Source organism: Protopterus annectens, chromosome 1.part0 (assembly GCF_019279795.1).
Source record: "Protopterus annectens isolate FY-2018-M chromosome 1.part0, PAN1.0, whole genome shotgun sequence".
Classification (NCBI taxonomy): Eukaryota; Metazoa; Chordata; order Ceratodontiformes; family Protopteridae; genus Protopterus; species Protopterus annectens.
The window spans coordinates 299,546,198-299,573,523 of record NC_056725.1 but is presented as its reverse complement, the minus strand read 5'-3'; the positions used below and the strand labels follow the sequence as shown (position 1 = coordinate 299,573,523).

At 40.4% G+C, this 27,326-nt stretch overlaps 1 protein-coding gene across 1 annotated transcript in view; it reads right to left on the bottom strand.

Moving 5' to 3' along the window:
• SRBD1 (S1 RNA binding domain 1) overlaps nucleotides 1-27,326 on the bottom strand; it is a 2,028,107-nt gene that overhangs the window by 1,697,084 nt on the left and 303,697 nt on the right. The window contains exon 5 of the mRNA XM_044059932.1: nucleotides 10,758-10,924. Coding sequence (XP_043915867.1) covers nucleotides 10,758-10,924 — 167 coding nt within the window. The remainder of the gene's footprint in view (nucleotides 1-10,757; nucleotides 10,925-27,326) is intronic.

Sequence of the window (27,326 nt, the reverse complement as noted above, 5' to 3'; positions counted from 1 at the left end):
CTTGTAATGCTACGTTTTTTATCTCTTTTAATAAATAAATCTTTTGTGCGCATTTTCTTTAACTTGCTTCTGGCCCTTTTTGGCTCTCATTTCACTTAGTTTGCCTTTATCATTACCTCCGCACCTCATGGCTCTGAAGAGTAGTCTTCACAATCCCAGTTCTGACACCATGTCACTCGCCAGGTCAAGAAGAAACAGTTGAACGTTGTGGGTTCTTGTTCAAGCAGCTTTATTACATACAAACACATCATAAATGAAGCTAAGTAACTTTAACTTGTATACAAACTAGCTATCATGCACACAGATGTTAACACTGGTTCTTCAAAACGGCACTGAAGATGCAATGCATTTGGAATTTATATGCATACATAGACTTAGAAATGCTTCTTAAAGGTACAGCACACCTGTTATCCTACACATCTCTTTGCTTAAGGATCTTTAGGATGTCTCCAAATGAGATGCCCTCAGGCAGTGATCTTGGGGATACTTCCCCTTCATCGAAATCAGTATTCTCTGTGATGGATTCCTATGGGGAATCCAAGCGCCTCCTTTTGCAATTTCTCTTCCGAGGTACTTCAGTATATGCTCCGGAGACGTGTCAGAAGAGATAGTGGTAACCTGGAGTGTTTGGACTGGCTGCCCCTGTGGAGTCGAATGTTGATGCTGAAGACGCAAAGGCACATGAGCTCCTGAGAAAGATCCAAAAAAAGGAGAAACCGTCCATCCTGCTGAAGCAGAGAAAACTCTCTCCACCACCTCAAAAAGCAGAACTCACTGGGAAGAAAGAAGCCAAAGGAGTCAAGAAGACATCCTTCCACCTCATCAACTCCCTCTGCCTTTAAGGCAGTCCACCCAAAGCAGAGGTTGGAGTCGAGGCTCCAAGGGGAAGAGATGGCTTCAACAACTTCAGAGTTGACTCCAACACCTCTGATCCAGCAGGGACACTACGGCTCTGGAAGTCATCCAGCTCTGAACTCGTCAGAGCCAGACTGCTCAGAGAAGACCTCGGAGCCAATGATAGCAATATCCTTCTATCTGACAAAGACTGCTTCAGCAGGCTCTGATCCAGGGGCTCCAAAATGGATGGTCAGATCAGAGAAGGAGCAGATAGTGAAAAGATAGTGCAAACCAAGAATTCTTGACCTGAAGGGGTAGGAGCTGGAATAACACCCATCTGTATTTGTGCTGAGAGAAATCTCAATCATCCTATCCACATCAGCTTTAGACTCCTGGAAGAACAAGAGGAAGAGGAGGCTAATGAGGGAGATTTTGTGTATCATCTCTCCAAAAAAGGGGATGGTAGTCTGAATGGCACTGGGTCAATGGTGGGTGAGTATCTGGTCCAAGGAAGAGGTTTCGGTTCCCAGGTGGTCAGCTCTGATGAAGTTTTCTGTGACTGTAAAGTCGACACTGAAGCAGAAGCCTTCGGATCGGTCTAGCTTCTTTTTTTGGAGGTTCCGTTGATGAAGGTGTGGAAGAACCAGATGGTCTCAGGGACCTTTTTGAAGTTCCTTTAAATTTTGTTTTGGGGGTTTGAGCCCCAGTAACGGATTCAGAAAAAGTAGTAGGCAATAATCCCTTCAAAATTAGCGTATTATTGCTATGATCAATTGCACAACAATTGAAATTTTTACAAATAGAGCAATCCACGTTCAGGTGATCTGGGCCCAAACACTATACACATGTTATGTACATCTGAAATAGAAAAATTATGCCTACATCGCTGGCATTTTTTTAAACCCCAAAAGTCCTTTCTCCAACATTTTTGCTGACCATCGACAAAATAAGGAGTAAAAGGAAAGTTTTTTTTGCTTGTTTTGTTTAACAAGAGTAGAAAGGCAAAGGAGGAAAAAGTACCAACAATGGTACTCTAGAACACACAGGCATGTAATATAAAATTAATTAGCAATTATAACAAAAATAAGGGGAAAAATTACCAGCAATGGTAAGTGAGAATACACTAAGTGTAAACAAGGGTGTAAGTATAGAAAAAGACAAAAAGGGAAGTTGTAAAGGCGAAGAAAAATATCACTTAACTGAGTGTAACAAGAGAGCTATTGATGAAAACATCTATTTCACGAAAGTGGCAAAGGAGATTTGAGGTATGTTAGGGGTTGTTACATTGTGGGTAGGGAGGACCTCAAGAACTTTTAGGCAGCCATGAGTTATAGTAACGGCTGAGCCAGATCAGAGGACTGGATCCTAACCCAACTGTTGAGAAATTAATGAAAACTGACATCAGATCTAAATTTTGGTATGCTTGATGCCCTGCTGCATTTTTTTGGTTGTGTGGCACTTGATTTTCATGCAGCTGCTATAGTCATATGGATCATTACTTAAGAAGACCTGTGGGGTAGGTACTTTGGTTGGTTTAGTATCACTAGAACCAAATGTGAAGCAGAAATGATTTGAAACCTCTACCCTTCTGAATAGACACCATGAATGAAGGCTCTTCAAAACAATGAGGAAGGTGCTTATATTCCACAACAGGACAACTGTGCCACTTTTTTCCTTAAGAAGATATTGAGAATACTTGGTCAGATCATGGATCAAGTTTCCTCCATACTTCCTTATTCAGGGATATACAAAAGCAAGGCAGTGACAAATTTTCATGTCATACATCTAGGGATTTTGCAGGGTAATCTTCAAGGAGGCCCAGAAATAACATTCACAGATGGCACTACTAATGGAACACAACTTTGCTGTTCAGTGTATTCATCTTCAGTGTTTTCCTGAGGCTAGACAGGAGTGAACTGTAGAGAATATCTCCTCAGATCTTTCATATGGCTGGCATGTACTATGCATGGGCATCCAAGATGCAAGAATTGCCTACTACTTACTAGATAAGATGCCCCTTCTACTTTTCTCTAGTTTGATAATATCTCACAGGCAACTCGATTCTGCATAGCATCAGTGTGATGCTGCTCATATACAGTGTGTGGTGGTGACCCAGTCAGGAGCTTTTTCTGGTTATAGTCCACTGGATATGTAATCTATTAGTATAAACTCTATCTATTCTGTGCCATTTATTGGGCTAAATATCATAACTACAGATACATGGGTTACTATCTTCTCTGACTCGTTTCTTAAAACTTTTGAAGAAAAGCTTTAAATGCTAGGAGTCTGAGTTTCCAGGAAGGACTGCTGCTTCTATCAAACTCAGACAATGTCCCTTTATGCTCTGTGAATACGGAGTCTTTCCACAGACAGACAAATTGCCAAAAGTCAGGGTGTTCTGTTGGTGATCCATCTGCCTTCCCTGCTTTCTTCTACATCTGAAATCACACATCGTTGGCAAACTAAAATATTCAGAAAAAGATGCTAAAGATGTCCATGTCTATTTTCTTTTTTTTTTTTTTTATAACTTGGGCTAGCAATATCAACTCAATGTACAGTTTGACCTCCATGACTTTATTTCAGGTGGTAATGTTTGCCAAAAGAATTTCTGAATTCATCAAGCCCATTACCTTGCTTTTAAAAGATAAAGATGATTTCTTTACAGACTAACCCTTCGTTCATTCCTAAGGTAGCCAAGGAAGTGAATATGATCCAATCAGTTCATTCTTTTAGTTAATTATTTATTTATTTTTTATTTGCTCATTGCTCTAATTAGGGTAAGTGCCTTCTTTACTGTAGAGGTGTGCAAAGGCACCTTAATTATGATTTTGACTACCCACAAACTAGATGCAAAAAAGACTATCTTCTGCTAATGGCTGCAAAGGCAAGAGAGTCAGCAATCCATGCATATACAGATGGCTTTTATCACTGTATTTGTCTGTTGTATGTCAAAACTTTATAATCTACTCCAACAGCACATTGCACCACAGCTACCTCCACATCCAAAGCTCTCAAGTCATGTCAACTTTGATGGCATTTTTTCATCCACCATTGGGTTGTGCCTGAATAAATTGTAAATTACCATGCTAGCACCTGTGGTGTACAGAGATAAAGCCCTGAATGCAGCCTAGGCAACCCAAATTCAATTAGTGGCTTGGCCACCTGACAGCACTAGATGGAAGATAGATTAAAGTCCTCACCATACTGGGCTGAGAGGCAGAGCCAGACACACTCACTGTCACTAAAGTACAGTTTTGTACCTACCATAAATGAAGATGTTCGAGTGTTCACCCTGCTGCAGTCATCACACTTGGGTTATCCTGTCGTCAGGCGGTCCCGCAGTCGGCCAGAATTCCAAAGTCTTGGTCCGGCGTCGGCTGCTGTCGCCTCTTCCCTGACGTCAGTGCGCCAGGGGTATATATAGTGCAACAGATGCCATTTTCTTCAGTTTTTCTTGCCCCAGATGTCAGGTGTCCCCTGAAAAGGTGGTCAGAAATGAGTACCAAATGGAGTAACCTCTGCACAAACACAAAATCCCTTCAGCTATAAGCAAATACATCAGTAAGGTATAGAAGAGATTTAGTCAGTAGATCAGAGGGGGTGGAGGGAGGGTAACCTGGACTGCAGCAGGGTGAACACTCAAACATCTACATTTATGGTAGGTACAAAACTGTACTATGTTCATCGTGTTACCCTGCTGCAGTCATCACACCTGGGTTGAATCCCAAAGCTAAGGTAGGGTGGAGGTATCACAGAGGGTTAGTGGAGGCTATAAGGCCCTGCAGAACTGCAGTGGCTAAGCCCGCCCTGATCTTAGAGTAAAGAGGTAAGTGATAGTGTTTGGTAAAGGTGTGTACTGAACTCCAAGTTGCAGCTTCTAAAATCTCCTTGGTTGGAACCCCCCTGAGGAAGGCTGTAGAGGTAGCTGTTGTCCTGGTAGAGTGGGGCCTAATGGTAGCAGGAACTGGTTTCCCATGATGGGTATAGCAGAAACGTATGCAATGACCTATCCATTTAGATATGGTTTGCTTTGATATAGCCTTCCCTTGAGAAGCTGTAGCATAGGATACAAAGAGCTGGTCAGATTTTCTGAAAGCCTTAGTTTTGTCCAAATAGTAACAAAGTTGTCTGCGAATGTCCAAGGAATGCAGGAGTCTCTCACCTTTGTTCTGTGGATTTGGGAAGAAGGTGGGTAAGTGGATGGTTTGATTTAAAGCCACACTGGAAACCACCTTAGGCATAAAGGAAGGATTAGTTCGTAGAGAAACTCTGTCTTGATGAAAAATTAGGAATGGTCCACAGCCATTAGTGCCTGTAGCTCTGAGACTCTCCTAGCTGAAGTTATTGCTAGGAGCAGGGCAGTCTTCCATGATAGGAAATGAAGATCTCCAGAGAAAGCTGGTTCAAAGGGAGGTAGCGTTAGTTTTTTCAGAACAAAATTGAGGTCCCATGTCTGTGTAGGAGCTCTCCTGGGTGGTCTAATGTTTTTTGCCCCTCTGAGGAACTGCCTTAGAAGAGGATGTGAAAATAAAGGTGGATCTGTGTTGTAGTGAGCTGAAATAGCTGAAGCATGGATTTTAATGGAGGAAAAGGAAAGTCCTTTGTGCAACATCTCAGCTAAATACTGTAGAATGTGAGGCTGAATTGTGACTTGGCCTTTAGCTTGGTTCCAGGCACAAAACCTTTTCCATTTGTCCGAATACGCTTTCCTGGTGCTTGGCCTCCTGGCTTCCAGAATAACATCCAGAACTGCTTGTGAAAGAGGAGCTGGTTGGATGTTTAGTTGATTTGCCATGCAGCCAGATTTAAAGTTTTGAGCTGGCTGTGAAGAATCTGATTGTTTTGTTGCGTGAGCAAATGGGGGATTTGAGGCAATATCCATGGAGGGCTGTGTGCCATATTTCTCAATAGCGGGTACCAGTGCTGGCGTGGCCAGTCTGGGGCTATGAGAATCAGTCGTGGTCTCTCCTTTTTGACTTTCAGAAGAACCTTTGTGAGGAGAGGCAATGGAGGGAAGGCATAAACTGTTAGGTTTTTCCAAATGAAAGAGAGTGCGTCCACTTTCCAAGCTTGTTGGTGAAATGTCCTTGTACAAAATTTTGTTAGCTGATGGTTTTGAGGACTGGCAAACAGGTCTATGTCTGGAAGGCCCCATTTTTGAGTTATCATTGCAAATATTTGTGGATCTAGTTTCCACTCGTGGGGATCCTTGATGTTTCTGCTGAGGTCGTCTGCCAATGTGTTCTTCTGTCCTGGCAGGAACTGAGCTTGTAACTGAACTTGGTAAGCCAGAGCTGTGTTCCATAAGATCATTGCTTGCCTGCATAGAGGGTAGGAATGTGTACCCCCTTGTTTGTTTATGTACCACATTACTGTGGTGTTGTCAGTCCTTATTGCAAGTTGTCTTGGATGTAATAGATCCTTGAAGGCTGTCAGAGCTTTCTGTACAGCTAGCATCTCTTTTTGATTTATGTGCAGATTTCTTTGATCTGCAGTCCATAGGCCTTGAATGCATTGTCCTGCCATGTGTGCCCCCCAGGCATAGTCTGAAGCATCTGTTGTGATAGTTTGCCTGGCTGGGGACAAGGTGAAAGGCTGACCCTTGTTGAGGTGACATGCCTGTGACCACCATAGAAATTCCTGTCGTAGGCAGGGAATGAGAGATATCATTGTGTCCAAGCTGTGGCTGTGTTGAGACCATACGCTTTTTAGGTACCACTGTAATTTCCTCATATGCAGCTTTGCAAATGGTATTATTAGTATGCAAGATGCCATGAAGCCCAAGGCCTGCAGAATTTTTCTTGCAGTTAATTGGGTCTTTGTTGCCATTGTCATGAAATATTGAGTCAGTTGTAGTTGTTTGTCTGGCGTAAGGTAAGCCTTCTGGGCCGTTGTATTCAAGCTGGCACCCAGGAATGTCATTTTTTGTGAGGGTACTTGATTTGACTTCTTTTCGTTCACTGTGTACCCCAGGCAGTTTAGTAGATGCTTTACAAAGGCCAGATGATGTAAAAGAATGTCTTTGCTTTCTGCTTGGATGAGGCAGTCATCCAGGTATGGATATATTTGAATTCCTCTTTGTCTGCAGTATGCAATTACTGGTGCCAGGCATTTTGTGAAGACTCTGGGTGCAGTAGATAAGCCAAAGGGCAGTGCAGAGAATTGGTAATGGGTTGAACCTGCAATGAAACGGAGGTATCTTCTGCAACTTTGTCTGATAGGGACATGCAGGTATGCCTCCTTGAGGTCCAACGTTACTAGCCATGCTTCCTTGCCCAACATGGGAAGTAGCTGCTGTAGTGTTAGCATCTTGAATTTGCGTACTTGTAAGTAAGTGTTTAGAATTGAAAGGTCCAGTATTGGTCTCTAGGCATTGTCCTTTCTGGGCACTAGAAAGAGTCTTGAGTAAAATCCTTGGCCTTGCTCTCGAGTAGGTACCAGTTGAATGGCTCATGTGCATGAGAGCTGTAATTTGCTTTTGTGCCTCTGCCCATTGATTTTGTGGCAGGTTTGGCATTCCTCTTTTCATTGGCAAGGTGTGAAAGTGGAATCTGTATCCTCTTAAAATTATGTCTAGGACCCATTTGTCCTTTGTGACAATGTGCCAGTTTGTCTGCAAAAAGTGTGAGTTTTCCCCCCAAGGGGGCTGCCAAGAGGGTATTGCTTGGCCAGATGAGGTGCAAGTCATTGAGTTTGTCTTCTGGTGGATTGAGACCTGTCTTCTCCTCCCTTCTGTGTTGTAGTGCCCCACTGGCGAGGTTTGTACTGGGCTTGTGGTTGTCCTCTGCCCCTTGGGCGTCTGTATTTACCCCTCTATGGTCTGTCAGTAGCTGGAAAAGACCGATTTTTGTTGGCCAGTTTCTGCTGAAACGAGGGGGTTGTACCTGTAGGAAATCTTTGACTCTCTGCATAGATTTTGCCTTATCCTCCATTTTCTTTAAAACTTCTTCTGCTCTAACTCCAAAAAGAACATCCTGCTGTAAGGGAGCATCTAGTAGTTTTGCTTTAACATGATCAGGCAAAGTTTGTTCCTTTAACCAAGCATGCCTACGTATAACGGACCCAGTGACAGCTGCTCTGCAGGAGGCCTCCAAAGAATCAAACCCACATTGTAAGGTATGTTTGCCCACCTGTTCAGTGGCATGTAACAGATCCCGTACTTCTTTTAATTCAGATTGTTGAGGGAGAGTGGTAATTTTTTGCTTTAACTGAGAGATTAGGAATTGCTGATACTTAAGCATGTGAAATTGACAATTCAGTGCCCTCATAGCTAGTGTGGCTGAGGTGTAAACCTTTTTCCCCCACCTGTGTAGTGCTCTAGAATCCCTCTCAGAAGGTACTGGGTTTTTAGCCATAGAAGCCTTAGCAACCCTTGGGACCCTGGGAGATAGTCTCTGGGTCAGCTACAGGGCTTTTGTAAAGAAATTTGTGTGAATCAGGCACTCTATAGTATCTGTCAGGCTTAGCCGGAGCAGGAGATGGAGAATCAGGGTTCAAACTGGATTCTAAGTAGACATCATCCACAATGTCCAAAACTGGAGGGATGGCAAGAGGTCTGTGTTGGGGGAGCAAAAGAAACTCTCTGAGCCTTTTCTTAGAGTCAGAATAATCCTGACCCCCCCAGTGAAAATGTTCCCTCATAGTGTGTAAAGTTTCCCCAAAGGAGTAGTCTTCAGGAGGAGAAGCTGAGGGAATAGAGTCCTCAGCATCAGAATCTTCATAAGGAGAGAAGGAGTAATCTTGGTCCTCAGAGGAGCCTGAAGAAATGGACACTTGTTCAGAGGATGCATAATCTTCCTCTTGTCTAGGCCTTTTGTCAGGAGGGGGCTGGGAACCCCTGATTAAAGAAATTAAATCTTCAGCCATTTTGAACATCTGTTTCTTAGGCATGGGGCCTTGAACAGGAGACTGAAGAGCAGGTCTTTTAGATTTATTAGGAGTCTTCGATTTAGAAAATGTTTTAATGGTGAGAGGCGTTGGTCTGAAAATGCCTTCAGAAACCGATGGTGTTTCTGAAGCACCAACGTCTTTTGTAGCAATGTCGTCGGAAGGGCCTGAACTAAATGGCTGCGTCGGCCTGGTGCATTCCGTGAAAAATTCCGTAGCGGTCTCGGGTTCCAGATCTGCGGTAGTCAGGGGCTGCGTCGAAGCCTCACTGAGGACCGGAGAACCAGAGATCGGATCAGCCGAGGCCTCGGAATCTGGCTTAGGCCTGGGCTGTCTGTCCTTATCTTTGCGTTTTTTGTGCACGCCGGTAGTCGGTTGCTCCGATGGCATGGTGTAGTTAAATTTCCTACCGAAGTAGTGTCGTGCGAAATCAAAGCATCTTTTAATAGTACGCTTATTAAACCTAGCACAAAACCGACAAGAAGTGACGTCGTGGTCTGGGCCTAGGCAAGGTATACAATAAGAATGAAAATCCTTATGAGGTATTTGCTTCCCACAAGAAATACAATTGTTAACTTTTTCTGACATCGTTCTGAGGCAAGAAAAGTTTCTCCAACGGGGTACTTAGCTTTATAGAAGACTTTGGTCTGAAATTCGATTTCGAAAATCTCAGGAGTCGGCCGACCGGCACTTGTGAACTGCTTCTGCTTCGGGCACCACGCGGCAAGAAAGACTGAAGAAAATGGCGTTGGTTGCACTATATATACCCCTGACGCACTGACGTCAGGGAAGAGGCGACAGCAACAGACGCCGGACCAAGACTTTGGAATTCTGGCTGACTGCGGGACCGCCTGACGACAGGATAACCCAAGTGTGATGACTGCAGCAGGGTAACATGATGAACATCTGTTGTAGGATGGTGGCATCGGAGCAGACATCAGGCTCCTCAAGCCACTGGTGAGCAGTAGCCTTCATAATGAATGGGTGGACGTGAGCATTTTTAAAAGGTTCAGAATCATGGGCAACCACATAGACATGTGGTTTACAACTTCCTGCCAGTGGGAGGGTTTAGGCTAACCAAAATGCTTTCACTACCACAATTCCAGCAAGTGCACAAAGCACCTTTGTGGTTCCTTCAGTGACAGCCCCTATCACCAGATAAGCTCTCATTTTAGCTTTGGGTAGAATCCCCGAATTAAAGGAATTAATGGGCACTGTCTGGTTAAAGGGAGGCTCACTGATCAGCAGGTATGGGACAAAAACCACTTAGAAGAAATATGCAAAGCACCAAATCCAAATCTGTGCCTTCCTCTGAGGCCATAATTATCAAGAAAATATGTTTATGGTGGAAATCTGTGTGCATAAACTGGGTGCATCTCTTTGGTATTTCCTGAACTCAGACCCCTACGTGATATATGAAAGCTCTAGATAATTATCACAATGTTAGGTCTATGAGTAGAATGTTGACTACAGGAACCCCCCCCCACAGGTCCTTGGGTTTCTTTACATTATGACTTTCTCTTATCCAGAACTGGAGAGGTAGGATGAAACATTGCATTACAGAATGGGCTGGAGTTAACAGCCTGAGAACATTTTATGAGCACAGTAGTCCTAACAGTTCCTGCAGTTAAAGCTCTGATCACAGATCTAACAGAGTAGTAAGTACCCATAATTTCAGTTGTACAACTTAAAAGTACCTACCACTAGCTTCCTTTGTACAATAAAACATTAGAAAGAATCCAGTAGAAAATCAAATCCTTACTTCACAGTTTTAAATATTACCCCACCACTTTTCCCCATCACCAACCTCCCCTACAGCTATATATTTAGTAAGAAAAATAACATTCAGTTCAAAAGTCTTTTCAGACACAAAAAATAGCACCTGCAGAATTTTAACTGACAATCTGCTGCAGCAAAGCACTGTTGCACAATGACTGTGTTTTATTTTTCCATAGGAAATGAGCTTAATATGGCGCACATCTCAGAAAAGTATGAAATTTCAATAGTTGCAAAAATGTTCTTTACACACTTACCACAATTCATCTAAAGTCTGCTTTACATCTCGTAATGTATCTCCATCAAGATTATTAATAAGCTCTTTTCGGTAACGTACAATGAATGGAATGGTATTATCATCTTGGAAAAGATTGATAATATTTTTGCATACCCATGGTTCAATGCTGGACTTCTCTGACAAAAGCTAGAGAGAAGAAGAAAAAAAAAAAGAATAAGTCTGTTAAGTTCATGCCAAAACAGCTCTTCAGTCACTTCTCTCTAGTTATTATGAAAAAAATTGCCCTAAGCTTTTCACTACTGTGTGAAAAACAAAATAAAGTAAAAGATCCCTAAAACAAATTGCACAAAAGAAATTGTCTCACAGTGGAAAAACTCTGAAGTCACAGATATTTTATTTGACTGCATTGTTCGTGTGGTTTATTCCACACAAAAGACTTCATCAGATTTTACAACAGTGCACAGCAAAATATATAAGCAAATCTTTGCTTTAAAATTTTATTTCCAAAAACAAAGGAAATGAAAACTAACTAAACAAAAACAGTGCTGCATAAGAAACAACCAGTAAAAAAATGTTCTTACTTGGCCTTGGGACATGGGTGATCCATCAATCGGGGCAACTAGGGAGCTCCTCCACCAACAGAAAGCCCAGCCAATTATCAGTAATTGTTAAAGAAAAGCTCACCAGCATTGACAATGGGGAGTGTCTACTCACTTACTCCAATTCAGAGGGCCATAGTGAACTGAAACCCCAAATGGCTGCATGATGCTAGTAGCCAGAGCTAAAAAGAGGCACAAACAGAAGGAATATCTATACCAACACCATTTGGTTATGCCTGTAAGTCAGCTGCTACAAGATGAATAGTGAAGGCTATGTTAAATGCTATCCTATGAATCCATTAGGGGAATCAGATGATCTGTGTTGGCTGCTTTTAACTTTAATGTAATAGAGGGCCTTCAATACACAATGGGCACAAATAATCCACAACCCTAAGTAGAAAACGGTATAAAAATGCAAAAGAATGAGTTACCAGGAGATTACAGAAGTGAAGGGAGACTGAAGATGTTGTAAAACAGAAGAGTCCCTGGTGAAAAATGGCCATGATAAGAGGAGGACTGCTCTTTTTACAGGACATTAAACAGCCAGCCAAGAACATCCACTTGTGCCAAACAAATCCAGGTAAGCTTGATTTGGGTGGGGACATGGGTTTCCACTGAATTGACACTGTTTACATCAGAAGGAATTTAATTCATTTCAATGAAGATTCAGAATGTTGAACCCAATTGCTACCAGTATTTAATACAGAAATGTCAAAATTTTAAAAATGACAGCAGCTGGTTGTCTGATATCCCTTTTCCCAGCTGTAGTGCAATATATACTTAGCAAGGGGTGAAGGAGGCATAAACGATGTTTTCATTTTTTTATCCAATTGGGAGGCATAAAAGAAGTTTTTAATTTTTTTAGCCATTTGGGAAGCGTAAAAGATGTTTTAATTTTTTTATCCATTTTTCAATGTGCTAGGTTTTGATATTATGGGATCTTCTGGCATTCAAACATTTCTGTCTTCAATATTATAGAAAAGCAAACCAAAGCACACGCACGTGGGACAGAGTGCAACGGTCCAAACCAATGATACAAAAACCAAAAACGGACCAGCACAACAATGATGCAGGCAAAAGTATTTATTTAAGACTAAATATCATAAAACAAAAATAAATGTTGAGCAAACCGGTTTCGGCTGAAAAAACAGCCTTCTTCAGTGCTGAAACAAAATTAAATAATGATATGAACAACCAGAACATCCTGGTCTTTTATATATATCCACTGATTTAAAGAGGTATTGCCAAAAAAAGTTTGTGGATTGTATCTGATGCATCCATCTCTTAAAAAATACAATAAAAAAATAAATATGAAGAAATGAGGAGAAGTTAATAAAAATGATTACCTAAAAACATATAGCTTGAAAACCATTTCATGAAAAACATAACAGGAAAAACATAGCAGGAAAAAGCAGGTTGACAATTATGCCATCTCATTTAATCCAGGTTTGAACAAAGCCCCTAACCTAGTTATCCACATGGTTTCCATGTTATTAAGTTTGTTGTGCCAACCTGCTTTATAATTCCTATGCATTTGAATTTTATCAAGGATAGTAAATTTGAAAACAGCCGTGGTATGTTGAATAGTGTGTTTATAAAGGGCATTGGACAGACGCTGATTTCTAATAGCACTGAGGTGTTCACTGATCCTCAGTTTAAATGGTCTGGACGTTTGACCAACATAAAATGATGAACAGGTGCATGTAGCTAAGTAAATGACCCAATCTGAGCTGCAGTTGCCAAAAATGTTAATTTTATATACTTTAAATGTATTTTTACTTGAAAATTCTTTGGTTTTAAAAATATGTTGACAGGCACTGCAGTGCCCACAAGGGAAGCAGCCAAGCAATGGGTCACCAAATAAAGTGGTTTGGACAGGTATTGCTGGTGTGTACCTTTTGTAATGTGTCAACCTTGAATGGATAGTCCTACCCCTCCTGTAAGAAAAAGCACATTTGTCTGGTAAAATCTCATTCAAAAGTTCATGGGATTTAAGTATATCCCAATGTCTGCCAATGATTTGTCTGAATCTAGATGTATTGTTCCCAAAAGTAGTAACAAGTCTGATGGCTGCCTAGGACTGGAATTGGCATTGTGTTCCTTATTATGATATTGTAATAAGGTGGGTCGTGTCACATGTTTGATTTGTTGAATGGTATGAGAGATCTGATGCTTGGGATATCCAGGATCAATAAACCTATCTGACAAATCTTGTGCACAGGTTTCATATTGTTCATGTGATGAGCATATGCGTTTCATACGCAAAAATTGGGATTTCGGGATATTTTGGATGATGTGGCGGGGGTGAGAGCTGGATGCATGTAATAATGTGTTATACTGAGGAAACTTCCTATGTACGTGTGTAGCTAGAGTATGATCCATCTGTCTCGAAACAACATCCAAGAAAACAATCTCTTCATATTCAATATTTAGGGTAAATTGTATATCCCAAGGGTTGTTGTTGAGATATTGAATGAAATCAGACACATGGTCCTTATCCCCACGCCACACCATCCAACAATCATCTAAATATCTCCTCCAGATGTCAAGATTGTTTATATATAAATTATGATCCACATCATTGATGAATGATTGCTCAAAAAATCCCATGAAAAGGTCAACATATATAGGGGCAAAGGACGCCCCCATTGCGTTCCCTTAGTCTGCCAGTAAGGTTGTCCATCAAAGTAAAAGATATTTTTGCATAACACATACTCAGTCAGCTTGACCAGAAAATTGTTGAAACCAGTTGAATATAACCCAGATTTGTTTAGCCAATATGAAATAGCTGTTATTCTGGCTTCATGTGGTATACTTGTGTATAAAGATGACACATCTAAAGTACATAGCCACCAATCGGCTTCCAGGTGCGAGTCCTGAATGATATTCAGGAACTCAGTAGTATCTTGTATTCTGGATCTAACATGAACCAAAAGGGGTTTCAAATAATATGTAAGGAAAGCAGAAAGTGGTTCTGTAAGAGCCTCTGCCCGAGACAATTGGTCTTCCTGGGGGGTTAATAGAATCTTTATGGATTTTAGGAAGTAAATATAAGTACTGGGGCACAGGTTCAGCCACTTTAAGTTGTCTGCAAATCTGTCTACTAATGATCCCATCTTCCATCGCTAAATCCAGTGGAGAATCTATTTGTGCCTTAAAATTGGGTGTAGGATCCACAACCATCTTAATGTAAAAACGAGTATCGGCCAGCTGTCTATGGGCCTCATCTTTATATGTACTATGATCCATAACCACAACACCACCCCCTTTATCAGCTGGAGTGATAACTATGGAATGGTTAAGTTGGAGTTCAGTTAATGCATGTCTCTGAGCTTGAGTAAGGTTATGATGAACAGATGAGTACCTACTGGAAAAATGCAAATCTTTTATGACACATTCCTTAAATATAGAAACATGTTTATCCATAGGTGGTGCAAAATCGGATTTACCAAATTTAAACTGAGTAGATCTTTGAGTAGAGTCATGATCTGAAAACAATATCTTAAGATTAACCAATCTAGAGAATTCATTAACATCATTTAACAAATTGAATTCAGAAACAGGTGCGGAGGGCACAAAATTCAGACCTTTATTCAATACTTGAATATGTACAGGTGATAGTTCAAAAGATGAGATGTTATGTACATTGTTCACTATTTCACCATCTGTTGTAGAAGTACTTGTAAACTGGTTGTTCCCATGTCTGTTTCTATGCTTTCTGCCCCCCCCCCCCTGCGTGTCTTATGTCTAAAGGGTCTAAAGGGTCAGACACCTTTTGCTTGGCAGCAGGGGACGCCTGATGTGAAGGTACATCATAATCGGTGGCTGAGGAGTTATCATCCTCTGAAGTCATACTGACTGAAGAATCAGTCCTTCTGAAAACTGACCTGGGCCTTTTTCTGCCTTGATTGCTTTTATTTTTGATAGCTCTATCCGTGAACCTGACATTCTTTGATACTACTAAGGGTTTCCCTTTCTCATAATCGGACAAATCCCGATTAAATTTCTGTATTTTTCTCTTGATCAGTTGTTGTTCTAAATTAGCCAAATCTTTGGCCAAAACTGAAGTATGTTCCTGAAAATAGGTTTCAGTTTGAAATGCCTGTGCCTCTATACAAACTTTGTTAATTTCAACAATTTGTGATTCAATAATTCTTTCATAGTACCCAATCAAGGTATTTACAAACAACATAGCTGCTTGGTGTTGTGCCAATGCCCAATCTTGTGATAACTGAGCATCAACATTAGAAACAAGGGGTTGTAAATGGATCCGAAGACCTCTAGGAGTAATATCTTTTAGTTTGTAGGCCTTGAATAACTTCAAGTGCCAAATGTTAGACCTGAGATGTTTCATATTTTTTGCCAAATTATGAAAGATGAATCCACATTTTTGTTTGGAGTCATACTCAATGTTATTACTATCAGTTGACCCCATATTATGGAAGCCAAATGCTTCCAAATTGTCCTTGTCAGCTGATAGACCTTTCAAGATACCATTAAGGTCCATGTTAGAACCAAAGTATGCAGTACAGCAAACAAGCTCTTAAACCTACCATCAAGACTATAAAAGTCTAAAAAGCAGTGAATATGTCGATCACTCTTGACTATATGATAATGTATTGCATGTGAACCAATATCCGTAGAACAACACACACCCACAGGGCAAGCCACCAATCACACCCAACACTATCTACATACAGTGAATAATATGGCCAATAATATATATGTATAAGATATGAATATGTTGGATAATTCCTCTCATAAACTACCACCTCTCTACAATATAAAGGTAGATAGAAAGGCTGAATCTTAAACTTGATAATATAATCATAAGATTATGGCATAGTTCTGTAGCCGACTATTCGTCTCTGCTACCATTTTGTGAAACCATTCTCTGTAAATTCCAACTGGACATTCGTCCCTAATATTATGTTAAAAACTGTTGGATATATTAGAAATCATAAATTTGTATGGACCTTCGTCCCAAATAAATGATATTACAGATAAGGATAAATGTCGTAAGAAGTAGTATCAATATAGTCTAAACTCCATGCAAAAAATATAGTGTATAGGTAAAGGCTACTGGCCCATGTAAGTGCACTATTGCTCCACAAACAAGATCAGAGCAGCACAAAACCATATGAAAATATTATTGGTTAAAAACAGTGGGTAGGATGAGAGCTGGGTTGGAACCACATATAATATATACATACATTGGTTGCTTGATAACTACACTACTTGCAGCATACAAAATGCGCATAGGTTAATTAGAAAAACCCTGATCCTGAAGCCCAAAAAAGTATCCTGAACAAACAAGTTATCAATGAAACATCAATATTGCTTGGTCGATAGAGCCACACAGCGAATGTCAATATAAAAAACAAAATTGGTTAGCTAGTATAAAACTCTAGAAAAAGCCTAAGTAATGAAAATGACCTCAAAATGAGCCTAACATATGCCAAGCCAATGTACTAATGGTTAATTTGTATAGAGATCCACAATAGCAAAAAATGTAATAAGAAACTGAAGACAAAAAATGTGTTATTGCTCCAAATAAGAAAGAATATCCACAAATATTGTTATAATGCAGGGCGTATGTTCACAAATGATGTATAAGACGGTCACTGTCAGAAACCAAAACACAAGAATGTCCTGGTTCACAGTAAGATATATATTTTTTGATGGTAATCAAAATCGTGTTTGTTGAACCTTCAGGATCTTCTTAGGTTTGCGCCTTGTTCAGAATACATCGTAGAATAACAATTCTTAGAAAGTGATGTTAATCGCGCAAAACCAAAAAACTTTTTGTTCATATACAGTTACGAGGCTTGAATTTAAAGTTTAGATAAGCCTGCAGCGTTCCAAGCAGTCCAAGTGGCAGCCCAAATAACACAGTCTAAAGCACCTTATGTTGAAATAGAAATAGTTGCCCAAAAACGGAAAACTAATCATTATTTAATTTTGTTTCAGCACTGAAGAAGGCTGTTTTTTCAGCCGAAACTGGTTTGCTCAACATTTATTTTTGTTTTATGATATTTAGTCTTAAATAAATACTTTTGCCTGCATCATCGTTGTGCTGGTCCGTTTTTGTTTTTTGTCTTCAATATTATGCCACAGATTCATCATATTGCATTCAGTTCAATTTTGCAAATATTCTATTGGTGATAAGGGAGATAACTCTAGACAGCAGTGTGCCTCAAGAAGCTGAGAGTCATAAAAGCAAAGCTATGTGCTAACAACTGCAAAGATCAAAGGGGAATCAAGATGGAGAAGAATGCACCAAATAGAAGAGGGGTATCTGACCCATAAAATGGTAAGGAAAGGCAAGTGAGATGCAGCTGCAGTCAGTTTAGATGAGAAAGTGAATGAAGCCAGGAACTGAGATCACTTGGGAACACTGATGCACTATGCTGGGCATGGATGATGGGAAAGAAGGCCAATTAGGTGCTTGTGGATGACTGCACTGTCCAACTAGAACCAGATCAAATTATCCAATTTGAAATTAACAGAAGACTAAGCCAATAGCCAAGGCATGAGAGGGGTGCCCCTAAAAACAATGCACTCACAACTGACTGTAATGATCATCAAAGAGTTGGTTTTAGGATGCTTAGATGTGATTTTACTCTAAAGATCTGGGGAGGGGGGCTTGAAGAAGACGTACCATATTTTGTGGTGTGTATATGCTATGGGACTGGGAAAAAATGCATCACTGACCACATACTCAGTGGATGGGAGAATACAAAGCATTGCCATCTTCTCATTCCCCAAATATTTGCTTTGAGGGAAGGTCAGGAGTTCACCTGCCAGAGTATAGAGAACTTCATGATCCTCAGGGTTTCTCGGAAAGACTGGTCACCCTGGGGAGCTAATTACATGAAAAGGAGATTGCATTATCCATGTACGTGTCTTACAGGTAACTGCCTCAAAGACCACCAAATTCCATTCCAAGTGCACAGAGGAAGAACATCCTCTAATCCTAGCTCATGTCCCACATTCACACTTGGCCAACCCAAAAGTTGAGTGAAAGGGAAATGGTTCTTACTGATGTGCCTGCAAAATGATGCACATGGACAGGAGAAACCTACGCAGCTCCTGGAAATGGCACTGGTGCATGTTCCCAAGAATGCACTTGTAATGACAGATTCCATCACATGACATAGAAGTGGCTAACAAACACAGAATGGCCTGCATGCCCTGGAGTGGGAGGCACTGGAGGAACTCTTCAACCCACACTGCAGAGCCCTATGGGATCAGGAAAAGACCTAGACAAAAGAGGCTCTATCATCAAACTTAGAAAACCACTCAATAACAGCAGATTGGCTGCAAATAAGCTCCAGTTGTTCAAACAGGGGGCTGGCTACACTGACACCTTAGGACATCTTTCAGTTTTTTAAGTGCTTTTTTCCCCTCCATGTTTGCAAAATGTCAAGCCTTTTAGGTTTTGAAGAGAAGAGGCCCTGTCTGCACCAAGGCAAGACCATAATGAACCCAGCTGTCATTCAAGACATCCATGTAGGAGTTTGTATCTATACAGATGTTCACTCATCTGTCCATCTGCTGTAAGTTGAATTTCTCATCACTATGGTCTGAAGGTCTAAATTCTCACACCAAGACCAGGGCCATCCCTGTTTCAGAAGAGACCATAATTTTCCCAGGTTTGGAAATTACTTGGCATCACTTCCAATTTTCAGCCTTCAGTCATTGACGGCACTGGCTATGGGAAGCTTTTTTTTTTTGTTATGGTTCTAACCCCACCTCCTGTTAGCAGATATAAGCACCTCCAAGGACACATGCATGCATGATCCCCCACATGTCCCAAAGGCTACCATCACTGACTTGGAAATGCCAAGCCCACATCCTCCTAGTACCTATCCCTGCTGTCATGCAAACCTCTGTATCCATCACCTTTCCTGTTGACCCCTGTGCTAGACACAATCAACTACTGCCAATTTATGTGATGAAAATAGAGTTTGTTTTTACATTTTAATGTGGCACTTATGGCGGGGTTTTACATGAAGTTCTTTCCCCAAGCACCAAAGGCAATAACACAGCAGGTCCTCTCTCGTGTTCTGGCAGCCAAATAAGCACTTTGCTGGTCTGTTATGGTTTAGGTATTTATAGCAAAAACTTTTCTATGAAGGTAATTAGGATCAATATCTGTACTTTGAAAGCCACCCAGTGGTGTGATCATGGGGTCCTGATGACACTGATGACATGACAAACCAAGCCCATGCACAAAAATGGGAAAAAAGGGATTATGAACTATGCAAGCAGCAAAAAGTGTTGAGTGTACAAGCTGAACACATTCTTCTAGACCAGCACATAACACTGTATAATGTACCACAAGGAGATTTACATTTCCCTGGGTGCGGAAAAAAAACTCTTCACCAAGGAAGACTCCTAATTTCAGATCTCAATTTCAGAACAGGATTAAAAAAGTCTACCAGCAAGTAAATTTCCCACCAGAAGTGAAATGATGCCTCAAGTCTATGGCCCACTTCCAAACCAGCATCATCTTTTTAAAAAAGCAGTACAAGCATGTGCTTTAATGTCACACGTTCACATAATGTTTTACAGCTCTGGTCAAAAATCCCACTCCAGTGCTTTCATGGCAAGGAATACTGCCTGCACCTCCAGCTGGTACAAGTGGAGTTTGGAGCCCTCTTTCCTGGAAGTCCACTCTCCCTGCTCTAGGAAGAAGCCAAGGTGAGGTCTTTAAACTTCAGAAAAAGCATCCACACTATCAGGTCAAGTGAAGGTACACGGTGAGACTGGTGGGACTGGACCAACACTCTAGAGATGATTACAATGGTCTGACACCAAAAGAAGGTCCAAGAGAATTTTCCAGCTACTTGCACATTATGGTCCACAGAAACATCCGTGTCCTCAGACAAGTGAGCAGGACAAGGAAAATCATAGCTGGTAGGAGGCACAGGAGTGACCAGGCATGGACCTCCTTACTTCTTTCACCTAGTGAGGTAAGGTTATAATTTTGCTGGCTCTCTTCACAGGCAGGAACTACAGACACTAAAACAGTGCTGTCCTGATAAGGGCAAACATCCAAGACTGGACAAAAGAAGGCACCTCTCAGGTTATGAAGAGAATCCATGGTTCCAATTATGGAAGCACTATTTCAAAGTTGCTAGAAGGGAATTCAACAGGGCTACCAGCTACCAGTCATCAATGAACGGGGCCTTGTGAAGGTCCTTCCCTGAGAGGCATCTACCTGGTAAACACTGTCGGTGCAGAATAGAGACCAAACTGCAATAACTTGGCTTGAAAATAATGCTCCCCCAATTCTTTCCCTAGCAAGGATGCCCAATAATAGCATGCCAAAAGGCATCCATCATGTACAATGAATCATTCAGCTGCACTGAGTGATATAGACATGATATTCTGGTGAGTCACCATCCTTTATATGCCACAGAGGCTACGCTCACTGGAGCAACTGATGTCCAGGGTAGAACATAAGACAGCCACGCCACCTGGAACAAGGAAAAGATGGGAATAGAAATGTCTGCTTTTCAATGATGGAAGAATGTGCTCTATTGCCCCTTTTTATGGGAGATCATAAAAGCTTCATGATCTGGCAGTTTGTGATAATGTCTGAAATCCACCACACTATCATGGTGGCAAAATCAGAGAAATGGCATTGTACATAATAAGACAAAGACTGCTGGACTACTGCAGTCGACATCTTTGGATACCTGGCCAATACAGCTAGAAGAAATGAGACTGCTTGAGACCTGGGGATTGTCCTCATTCTATAAAACTATTTTCTTTTTCTTAGATAAATATAAAGGCAAAAAAAGAACAGCAATGGGCTGGGATGCACTGTACAGAACCTCTGCTGAGGCCATCTGTTGCCTCTACTGAAGGTCTTCAACCACTAGAAGGTCTGACCAAGAAAGATCATCAGCCTGGAAGAGAGAATCCAGGAAGTCATGCCTAAGTTAATGCTTAAAATAAAAGCGCCTTAGCCAGTTTGATTTTATACAGGAATATTCCCTGAGCCTACCATCCAAGACATAATACCAGTGCAACAAAAACTACAGTGGTTTACACAGAAGCAACTGCAAAATCGATTTTTTTTTCCAGAATCGTCACTGAACCAAGACATAGGAAATCTGTCAGCTTTTCCAGTACCTCAGCCACTGAGGAAGACTGAAACCTGAACATACAAGACAAACTGATGATGGACACAAGTTTCCAAGTGGTAGAGGAGACAGCCCTACTGTCAATCCTTTCTGAAGCTTCCCAAAGTTCCTGAGGAGAAAGCCCTCTTGTTAACCCTGTATGAAAACTTCCAAAGTGACAGAGGAAAAAAATTTCTTGCCAAGTTTGAAGCTCTAGACTCCACAAGGGTTTACAAAGGTCAACAGTGACATACTCGGCAGCCACCTCCTCGACCATGGTAGAAGCGACTGTCGACGTTCATTTGTACGTCCGTTTAGGACATACACAGGGCAGGGAGTTATAGCATAGATCTCTATGGGAGAGTTCCAACTTAAGGTCGACAGAATTTGTCAAAGGCAGTGCATCAATCATACAACCTACTTCATATTCATGAGACAACGTTATTTGTCATGGAAATCACCGTTTGTGGACGTGATTTTCATCCTTTTGATAGTAAACCCTCCACAAGAGATGATTGGGCATAAAAAGGTGCAGTGGTCTCTACGATTTTCATTGGTCTAAAATGATTAAACAGGATTCTGCAATGGAATGGTTAGTCAGAGTCATGACATTCAGTAAGGTGTTTATAGAGGATATCAGCTTTCTTGGGAGCAGTGGCAGCAGAATGTAGATAATTCCAGGCAGCAACAAAGATGACATCTTTCAGACGAAGGTCCATAGATAAGCTGACCTAGACCTTCAACCTTCTCACACAAACAATATCGAAGGTGTTTTTGAAAAGTGGTAGAGGAGATTCATACCAGTTCATAGAGGACTTTGTGAACACGAGAGTCATGCCAAAGAAGAGGGCCTCCAGATGAAATGCTGTAAGGAATGGTCATCTTGTTATTCATGTCAGTCTGTATGACAACTTCTAAGTCCTCAGGGTCCCCTTCCAAGAACATGATGGTAAGCAAATATGCAGAAAAGATTATTGGTTTCAACTACTGGCGGAGATCATGCTGGATGCAGGGGAATATAGTGCCTCTCCACTTATAAGAAAAGGAGTGTGGCCCAGGCCTGCTTTTCAAGGAATGAGTAAAACACCTCTCTTCAAAAGGGGCAAGGGTATTGAACAGACTCGATTCTTCCCCTCCCATACATTTTTAGGAAGAGTCACATACATTAATGGACATTCCAAGCTATAATTCACAGATAACAGTAAGAAGGTAGAGCTCACCAACACCTGCAATCAAAAAAAAAATTTAAGTTGCCCAACAGCTTACCTTACCTTTGAGAGAAGTGTGGTATGTGCTGACTCAGAGATATGGTTTAAAGATCCTTTCTGCATTTCACAGATATGTTGTTATAACTCCTTCTATTCTGTCTGGGCCACCTACCAAGTTGGCGGTATACCCATTTTTGTCAGTACAGCCATGTAAGCAAACCGTGCAAATGAATACACCACATTCAGGTTACAAATATGGCAACTCATAATTCTTCAACGTGTCATGCTCGCTTGTATCACCTCAAGAACAAGACCATTTTCTTGCTAAACATACAATCCTACACATAACAGAAAATATTTTTCTACTGGGCGACAAATTATCCTTCCACTGAATGGAAAAAGTATGCAGCAACCAATAATATAATTCATAAACTTTTACGATCTCAAACAAAGTGTAAAATGGACAAAAGGGGGATAACAGAGGGAAAACATATTAGATGATATCCTGACAAACATCCCTGCCAGCTGTGCTAAGCTAAGTACTGACCCATGCTCCTCCTACTCTCACCACAGTGCCTTGACGTTTATGAAACACCAAATCAAACTTGACCAAAATGATAATTTTTAAGGATTCTTCAAATGTGAGCTGTGGTGTCTTGGAACAACCACTTTGCAACAGTGGAAAGAGACTACATATTAGCTCCACCAATCTTTTTATGAAGAGAGACATATTAGCTCCTCTAACATTTTTATGAATCATTCACAGCCATCTACACACTTTAAAATACATGCACTGATATATTAATTTCCATGAGGCATAAATATACTGGAGAACAGGCCTAAATGGTGGAATTATAACTCAATCAACAAATTATTAAATGAAAATAAAAGTGTGTGCAATGCCTTCAAGCTATACCTAACAATGCAAGAAAGCTAAGGTAAACTCCACCCAAATATATCCCACTAAAACAATTAAAAAAAAAAGAAAGCAAGTCTTTGTTCTATGCAAAACGTACCATCAAGATGGGTGACAATAACAAGGCTTTCAAAACCCATCCAAAACTAAATAGAGGAACAAACAAAAATGCAGTGTAATAGAACAAAATGGTACCACTATATAAAGCCAATAGATATAAAACTAAAACACTAGCACATACAGACATGGAGCAAATATCAGGTTGCAAAGAACAATTGGACTCTTTTCCCCTCCAATGTGACCCCACTTGTCACCTCTGCCCTCAGCAAGGTTTAAACAAAAAAACAGATCCATGGGGCCAGATAGGGAATTAACACACTAATTTGTAAAATCTAAACTTGCCTTGTATACCTCCTTATGCACATTATTAACACAGCATTTAAAACTTATATCTGTAACACATGGAAGCAGGTTATTGTGGTTCCAAACTACAAGGAAGGTTCTTCCACAGAATCCAATAATTACAGACCTATCAGACGCAAAAGATACTGTGCAAGGTTATGGACAGAATTATCATGGAATTTTCTTTGAACAGAGATGAGAACTCTGTCTCCAAGACCTAATCAGTAAGTGTTTTTTTTCCCTCAAAAAGGAGATCTTGTAACTTACCTAAATCAAACTAAGGAGTCTGACAGTATTTCCAATGACAGAATCAAACAAACTTAGAGAGCTAAAGGTAAATAAAGCTATAACAACTTTGGTCCACAAGTCAGAACAGGACTCCTCTTACCCATGCCATCCTCTCTCACCAGTGGAGTTCCACAATAATCTGCCCTGGGAATGGTGAGGGTCACTCCTTTTTGGCATCTTTTTCTCAAGTGTCAAAACTAATCCTAACACCAGGCCCATCAAATATGCAAATGCCTGCAAACCTGGGAGCACTGTCCTTAACCGTGCTGACACTGGTAACCCCCTATCCCTCCAGCTTAAATTCACTATTAACATTCAACACCTAAAAGCCCTGTAAACAATGTTCTCGCATTTGAAAACTATACAGCCGTTAATATCATCAGTATTACTTTCCCACCTGACCCTCCATGAGGTTGAGAGAAATGTCAAAGAACTTTGCTGTCCCTCCTTTACACAACTCTTATCAGACCAAATCCAGAATACTGTACTCTATTCTGCCACCTAAACTAATCTGTGCAACTGAAGATGGTATAAAGATTATTCACAAAGGAGACTGAAGGGTTTCAAGGCTTGTCGTATAGCACAAGACAAAGCTACCCTCCCTCACCCTTTCTCTGCATCATTACCTTCTTACAAAAGACCACTGCCCAATCCTGGTGCAGGACTGGAAAAGATGACAGTGTAGAATCCTCAAAACATGGAAACATTCCTATATTGGGACCAGTCCCGGCCCAGGGGGAGGATGGCCACCCTGTTGTAGAAGGAAGTAGTAGTCCACAAAAACTGATAGGCCAAAGAAGAGCCATAAAGATGATAAAGTGGACTATTGAGAATAAGAAAGAAATTATGTATAGTTACTATTGTGCGAAAAGCCCAGAATTTCAAAACGCACGATATACAAAATGATTGAGAGAGAAATTAGAGGAAAGAAAAATACTTCCACAAGAAAAACTGCCAGAAGCTTGAAATGAAAATGTGTGTTCATTAATACAACAGATTTGTGAAAAACAGTATATAGGATCAAGAAACTTTGATCTGTTTGGACAAAGAAGCATATGAGGAAGTGTGAAAATATAAACAACAAAAACCAAGAGATAGTTGAAAAATATAAAAAAGAAATATGGACATGGGAAAGACAGAGATTTGATATGGTGCAATATTTATGCAAACGAGAAAGCAAAATTAATCAATATAAAGAATGCAGCCCCAAAGATGTTCAAACAGAAATACAGGCAAAGGCATCTGGATAATGAAAATTTCACAATAAAAAAAATATATATATCACAAAGATGGAACACAGAAAAGAAGATTAGTAAAGTAGAAATTGGAAAAACAGAAGTTGAAGTTAGAGTGCCTGCAAAGTGAAGGATTCGATGTAGAAGGTCTAACACAGGTTACATCACAGCAAGATGAAGTGAGTCCCCAAAGTAAGGAGAAGTAAGAAGATCAGGAAGAAGAAATACGGACATGGGAAAGAGAAAGATTTAATATGGTGTAATATTTATACAAAGGAGAAAGCAAAACTAACCTATATAAAAAGAGCAGCACCAAAAATATTTGAAGAGAAATACAGGCAAAAGAATCTGGACACGGAAAACTTTACAATATAAAAAATAAAAAGACAAAAAGGAAAAGAAATTGAGGTTATGGAGTACCTGCAAAGTGAAGGATTCAGTGTGAAAAATCTAATTCAGAAAGCACCACAGCAGGATAGACCAATAGATATCCAAATTAAGGGGAAAATCAGTGAAACAGGAAGCAATTGGTTAGGCGCCATATGAAGATAATTTGAAGCCTTCCACAGGAAAGCAGTATAAATGTTCACTTGAAGCTAGAAAGCAAGGGAAGGAACAGGAAACTGTGGAAACTCTGATGCAGTCAATGTTGAGGAATGATAGGCCAGTGAGTTCCCGTATGACAGAGCCACAGATGGCACAGGATGAAGCTGAAGATAATGTGCCACAGGAAAACCATCTAGAGAATGCCCACAGGAAATGGAAAACAAGTGATGTGCCCTCAGTTTGGAAGAAAGTGAGCCAAGAGAAGAGTTGCTTGATTTAATAAACACAGGCAGATATATTAAGATCAATGAAAGAAATAGTCTGCAGAAGGTTAATAAAACCCCAAAAGTCATTAGTCTGTTAAAATAAATGAGCACACTAATTAGGACTGTTCGTAGGGATCAATGCGCCATAACAGAAGTAAACATGATAGATTACTGTGCAGCTAAACTAATAACTGATAAAGTTCTACCACAAGAACACAGGGTAGTGAGGGAAAGGAAGGGGAGGAATCGAACACCATCATGGAAATATCAAATAGAGAAAACTATAAATCAGTTAAGACAAGAAGTGTCATTGTTAGAAGACTGTAAAAGAGGGAACAGATCAACAAAAATACTAAAAGAGATAGATATGATAAAAGCAATGCGTGGTATTAGAACAGACCAGGACCTATCATCCACTATCTCAAATAACAAACTAAAAATTTCAGCACAGGTGGAAAAACTTAGAAGATACAAAGATAAATATAAAGCAAATGTACAAAATAAGCAGTTTATTGATGACCCAAATAAGCTTTATAGAGTCTTAGGAAACAAGGTAAAAGGAATTGAAAGACCGCCAAAAAAGAAGAAATAGATACATTTTGGAGAAGTATCTATGAAGATCCTGTGGAAGATGCTAAATGGATACAAGAAGTTAAAAAAGATAAGAAGTTTAAAGGTACAAGATATGAAATGGGATGAAGTAACAGCCAGAGAGATTGAAACAAAGTTCAGAAAAGCCTCTAATTGGAAAACCTCAGGCCCAGATGCAGTACCTAACTTTTGGCTAAAAGTATTAACATTCTTGTACGAAGATTTAGCCATGAGCAAGAACTATTTATATGTGCATTTCAAACAGACACCAACCTAGCTAACAACAAGAAAAACAATGCTCCTACTTAACAGTGAACCTGCCACCTACCCTAAAAATTATAGGCCAATCACTTGCCTTCTGACATATAAACTATAAACAAGAATGGATACCGACAGAGTTA